The 6,000-nt window shown below is 38.1% G+C and overlaps 1 protein-coding gene across 1 annotated transcript in view; it reads left to right on the forward strand.

Annotated features, from left to right (window-relative positions):
* LOC149542460 (protein S-acyltransferase 21-like) overlaps nt 1-5,770 on the forward strand; it is a 43,597-nt gene extending 37,827 nt beyond the window's left edge. Inside the window, exons 7-9 of the mRNA XM_089797400.1 lie at nt 3,447-3,527; nt 3,621-3,815; nt 3,897-5,770. Coding sequence (XP_089653526.1) covers nt 3,447-3,527; nt 3,621-3,815; nt 3,897-5,015 — 1,395 coding nt within the window. The 3' untranslated portion in view covers nt 5,016-5,770. The remainder of the gene's footprint in view (nt 1-3,446; nt 3,528-3,620; nt 3,816-3,896) is intronic.
* The last annotated feature ends 230 nt before the right edge of the window (nt 5,771-6,000 follow it).

Here is a 6,000-nt window from a genome sequence, read left to right on the forward strand (position 1 = left end):
TCCATGACCGTATTTCATTAAGGCAAGGCAAAGTAATAATAAAGCCAACATGTCATACATAGCCTCCATATAATCAGGAGCTCCGATAACTTGGAAAGAAACATCATTAGTGAAAAAGAGTTTCCAATGGTTTCATTTGCATCATCTCTAGCCTGCCGACTCAATAAATTTGTAATTGGGTTTAGTGATTCATTGCCCTTGTCTGCATCAAGCCCCTTTTCTTTAACTTCACTTAATTTTTCGATTGTAGGTGATCAAGCTTCCTGCATAGAAACCTTCAGTTCCTCAAGTACGATGAAGTCCTGTTCATATAATCCTGATAAGCTCAGCCCTCACTTCGATCATGAGTTTGTCACAACAGCCAACTTCATTTAGGGACATGTAAGAAGTTTGTATTAATCCTTGTAATCCTGCCTTTATAGTTAACTGGGAAAATGTTGTATTTTCAATGCTTTTTCTCACAATAATTTATCATCTTGTTAGTGCAAGCACCACTGCAAATTGATGCGAGGGAAATGTTTAGTTTGGCATATATTGCCTATGTGCCTTTGGCATATGATCTAAACTTGAAAGGTTATTTCTTTAGGTGATGCATTCCCATATAAACTTCCCGAGGAAGGGGCTTTGCTGGCCTAGTTAATTGCATGACATTCCCATCAATTTCATATCCCAAGTCCAAGGTGGTTGTTGACATTTGAGGATCTCATCTTTATTACGATGTTAGAGAGTTTCTATTTTCTCTCTCTTCCATCTGTTTCTAATGGTCACTCTTTTTGTAATGGTTCCATAAATTCCTCCTGTTTGTTATGGAAACTTTCTTTCTCTTTCAAGAATATTTCTATTTCTCTCTCGTTGTTTGTTATAGAAACTTTCTTGTGTATACTTGTATATATAGATCATTTATGTTCTCTGTTTAATAACACATTCATTGTTTTGCCATGACAATCTTGACCTTTAAAAGAAATGCAACAAGAAACATCATAAAATAATGTAAGAAATAAAAAGCAACCAACTATTTTTATGCAACTTAAGTGCGAAGAAAAGCTTAGAAGACAGCAACTATTACATTCCATAAAGTGTAGAGTAAATATTAATTACTAAGTTGAGAACATTGATGCTTTCAATAAGTTCAAAAAATGAGAGAAAATTAAAAAAATAATAGTAGCATATTCAGAGAGGTTAGCTTTCCAGTCCATTATGATCACTGCTTTGTTTTTAGATACCACTGCATGGAAGATTTTTGTTTGCATGAATGTTTTGGACCACACATGTGAAACACAAAATCTACACATTGGAATTTTTGTGGTTGCCTTCTTTGTTTGTACACAAAAAGCACACACAAACACACACACACACACACACACACACACACATATCATGCCTTAAATTCAAAATGGCATTATATATGCATTATATCCTTAAATGTCTATTTATATGAATATACTTCATAAACTTGAAACTGATATGACATTGATATGGGTTGAAGTGTAACAAAATTCTCATGTTTTATACAGTAACTAGTAGCTCTATAAATATCCCAAAAGATACAGGCAAAACATGTACCACAGTTCTAGAAAAATCTAAAATTGCTTGGCCATTGTCCTATTGATAAATTTCAGAAAATGTTACCCAGAAAATTCACCTTAATCTTCCAAATTCACTAATCAAACTTAGACGGCTTGAGCTTCACCAAAGCACTGCTGTGATGGTATGATGAATCATTCCTTATGCTTGTGTCATCTTTATGAAGTATTGTGAGAACATCTTTAATCTGCTAGTGAGAGTTGCCCTTGTTCATGATGAGAATCCTCTGACTCTCATCACATCTATAAAATGAGGGTAATCAATGGTACTCCAATCTGTTTGGAAAGGGCACACAATTTGCATGTCATTGTAACTGGAGGTTTAAAAAAATGTTAAATACGATTTGCAGAGGGTTCATGAAAAGGCATTTTGTTTTTCTGCCGAGTACCTGATGGTTTTGCTCAGGAAACTCACGGTTGTCTGCACACACTTTGATTGAATCTCCTTGTGAATCTTTCGCTCAGGAAACTCACAGTTGTCGCACACACTTTGATTGAATCTCCTTGTGAATCAGTCTTCTTTCTGGACTGGACATGATTCAGTTAGGATCCATGCATGACAGGGGATGAACCTATACCTCAGCGTCCAACTTCTGTAAAGTTTGACAATTGTGTAACTTCGTGTCAAGGTATGTCATTTGAAGTAGAGGTTTTTAAACAGATTTCAGTACAATTTTCAAATGGGTTTTGTTAAGGAAACCCACAGTTGTCTGCGTGCACCTTCACTGAATCCCCTTGCGAATCAATCTTGTTCTGACCTGGACATGAACCAGTCCCAAATCTGCACATGGCAGGGGATGAACCTGTTTCCCAATGTCCAACTTTTGATTGTCATCTACTATTTGCAAACAAAAAAAAAAAAAAAAAAAAATATTAAACTAGTCACAAATAAAAAATAACAAGGAAAATGTGAGATAAGTGATTAATATACAGTGCTGTACAGGGACTTGTGCCCCCCTTCCCAACCTCATAGTACCCATCCCTTATAGACGTCCACACACTTGGGTACTCGCGTACCCCCAAGTACCCCCATCTCTGCTATTCTGCAACCATGCTGCCGCTGGAATGGGACTTGGATTTCTATTTGAATTTTGATTTTTGAATGTTACTATTGGTTTTGTAGTATATTACTATGTTGAATGTTCGATGGTTCTAGTTCATGTTGCAATTTCACCATGTTCAAGTATTTTAATTTGGTATGCTCTATTGAAACATCATTTCATAACAAGCATTTCAAGTTCTATATGTATACAACACCCCTCACTGCCCATCCCGTCTCAGAAACTCGTCCTGATGTCCTGCCATCCCGACATACCCCACTACTGGTGTTACATTGGATTAATCTTCTTGCTTGAGTTGTCCTTGTGGCTTGCAAATGTAAATTGTAAAATGCAAATTACAAATGATGAAACCAAAAAACTTGAATATGAGGGAGCTTTTTAGAGTAGAGTACATTTTTTAATATTTCTTTTTATGTAGAGTGGTTAAAAATTGATGTCTGGGGGATTCTTATGTCACACAGACACAAGTATTGTAGGCCCACCACCAGTTCCCAAAATAGGGGAACATCCCTTATGTCAAGTAGGTGTAGTGGGTTCCTAATTTGTCTTTGATTTTTTTGAATGGGGAGGGGGGTTATTCTATTCCCCTCTCCCGCCCTTAAGACACCCTGTCCCTAAAACTGCATAAATCTGCATAGAAACCCTAGGGATGCAGTAGACTTGAGAAATTTGAATTCTCCAGGGATACTCTAAATAAGGTTTATTGCAGGAAAAAAATAAGATAATGGTAGGCAGTGACTTGAAGAAGTATATAATGATTCATGAACTATTGCTACTTGGTTGATATTGGATTTTGGTGCAGATATTGTGTACAACAGTGGCATTGGTTGCTTCAATACCACTGGGGGAGCTTTTCTTTTTTCACATTATATTGATAAGAAAGGTTAGTTTTCCCATAAATAGTTATGGTTCTAGTTTAATGTGTTTTAATGTTGTGTTACAAAATGTGTCTCTCTAATAAGATTGCTTTGTAAAGGGCATCACAACGTATGAATATGTTGTGGCAATGAGGTCACAAAATGAGCCAACAGCAATCTCGGCAGAAGGTGAACCACAGAGTATGCCTTCATCTCCAACTAGCTCAACTGCAACTGGCTTAAGTGGGGCTAGTTCTCATGGTCTACACTATAAAGGTGCATGGTGTACACCGCCCAGAATTTTTGTTGATCAGGTATGATAACTCTACATCTTTGCTTTTATCTCAAAAAATTGGGTAATCAGCTGGCTGACTTGTTCTGTGTTGAAATAACAGGATGAGATTATTCCACACTTGGGTCCTGGCCAAGTGCCATCAACGGTTGATCCTGATGACGTGGCAGTTGTAAATAGGACGGTAAACAGGAACCAGAAGCAGCCTGTTAGGATAAGTGCTTGGAAGTTGGCTAAATTGAAACCAGACGAGGCTATGCGAGCAGGGGCAAAGGCTAGGGAATCTTCATCTGTTTTGCGTCCAATTGGTCCACGAGGAGTGCCCGATAATGATTATTGTTCTAGTGGGAATGCTAGTAGCAGAAGCAGTATGAGTGTTGACTTGACTGCAAAGAAGGACTCAAGAAATAAACTAATTCAATCGCCTTTGAAATATAGCTACCCTCCGAGTCGAGCTAGCAAAGATGATATTGAGACTGCAACTCAAAGCATGAGTAGTTACAGCAGTCCGAGTCACATTAATGAATTAGGCACACTGAGTTCTCTCTCACAAGACCATAGATATGCCACAGCAAGTGGGATGCACCCAACAATTCCTGGAAGTCAGATCCATGGGGAAGCTTTGCCCACCATATCAACAAATATGTTCAACGCAAGAGACACACTGCCTATCTTCAATTCTGCTCCAGAACATTCAATTTATCTAGGTAAAACTTCTGGAAGTGATGTTTATGGAACATCAACCTTTGATCGCATGGATGATGGACTGGCACGACATAACATTATGGGGCAGGAGAATGCAAACCAACTAACTAGAGTACCAAGGGGGAACCATAGGTCATCTGTTTTCTGGGACCAAGGAGCTGGAAGGTATGTTTCATTTCCTGTTTCAGGTAGAAATGAACGTGTCCCAGAAATGGGTCCAAGTTTTCTCGCACAGGGACAAGGATTAGTAGGTACTTCCATGTCTCCTTTTTCCTACTCAGAAAAACGCACCATGGAGGGAGACAATGACAGAACATTTTCATCTTCAAATCCTCATGGATTAGAGTCACCTTCTTCTAACGTTCACACCTTCCAGTCACCATCTTCTAGGCCAATTCCCAATCCAAATTGTTCAACTATGCAGAGTTCAGGCGCAGAACCTGAAAACCTTCTGTACACTGGAGAATCTATTTTCTTTGGTGGCCCTCTTAGTGTACCTTTTGTTGAGAAGCACTAAAAAATTCAAATGCTTCAGGATCTGATCCTAAAACATTGCAAACATCATCCATTATCATGTCATGTCACTTCAGGATCTGCATGATATGTAACCATTCTGTAGACTAACCATACTATTACAGTTTCCTGCACTTGTACCATATGCCCTTGACAGCAATTTCATTATCTTCTTGCTTCTCAGTAGGTGCAGGCGTCATACTAGTCATGGATCTAAATTAAAGATGTGGGAGTATCAGTGGTTTTTTGCATGGGCGTATTATTCAAGGTATTTATTTGAAATATGGAAGAGGAAAAATGAATTCTCTCCACCCTCCACTTTTAGATCAACTCAGGATTTGGACCGTCTCAAGGTTCCCTCTCTGTCTGGCGATTTGACAAACTTACTTGTTTACAGAGAAGCAGCATGATTTCAGTCTATTTTACAAGTTGGCAATACTTGACGACAATATGATCTGTTGCAAGCACGGGCATTTTGCTTTTTAGCTGCTCCACTAATAGATTTATGACCTCTCTTGATTTCCAGATTGTTGTCTTTGTTTTTCTGTAAAACTTTTGCAAGCTAATTGTTCGAAGGTAGCAGCCAGAAACAAAATAAATCAGGTTGCCTTTTCTTCAGTTTTTTTGAGGTTTCTGAGGATTACCAGTTGTGTTACAGGTAGGTGCTGATGCTTGATTTTTCAAGCCATCATACTACTATTACTGGATGTTGAGGAATGTTTCATGATATCAGTTATGTAAAAATCACATCTTTTATCACACAGCAATTTCTTAACACTAGTGAATTTAATCTATGCTTTTAATCATGTACCTATCACTTGATCCATGTCTCCGAACATGAGTCATCTGGATAGCCCAATATTGTTGTTTTGTGCAGTGTCCGGAGTCCATGAATTAGTAGCACAGTTGGTTTTTTAATAGATTAAATGCTTTTGAAATCAAGGAGTTACTTGACTAAGAGCGCGTTAGATGATGAACAAAAAACCCTT

This window comes from Cupressus sempervirens, chromosome 8 (genome assembly GCF_028749045.1).
Source record: "Cupressus sempervirens isolate cs-2001-9-10 chromosome 8, ASM2874904v1, whole genome shotgun sequence".
In the NCBI taxonomy this organism is placed as follows: Eukaryota; Viridiplantae; Streptophyta; class Pinopsida; order Cupressales; family Cupressaceae; genus Cupressus; species Cupressus sempervirens.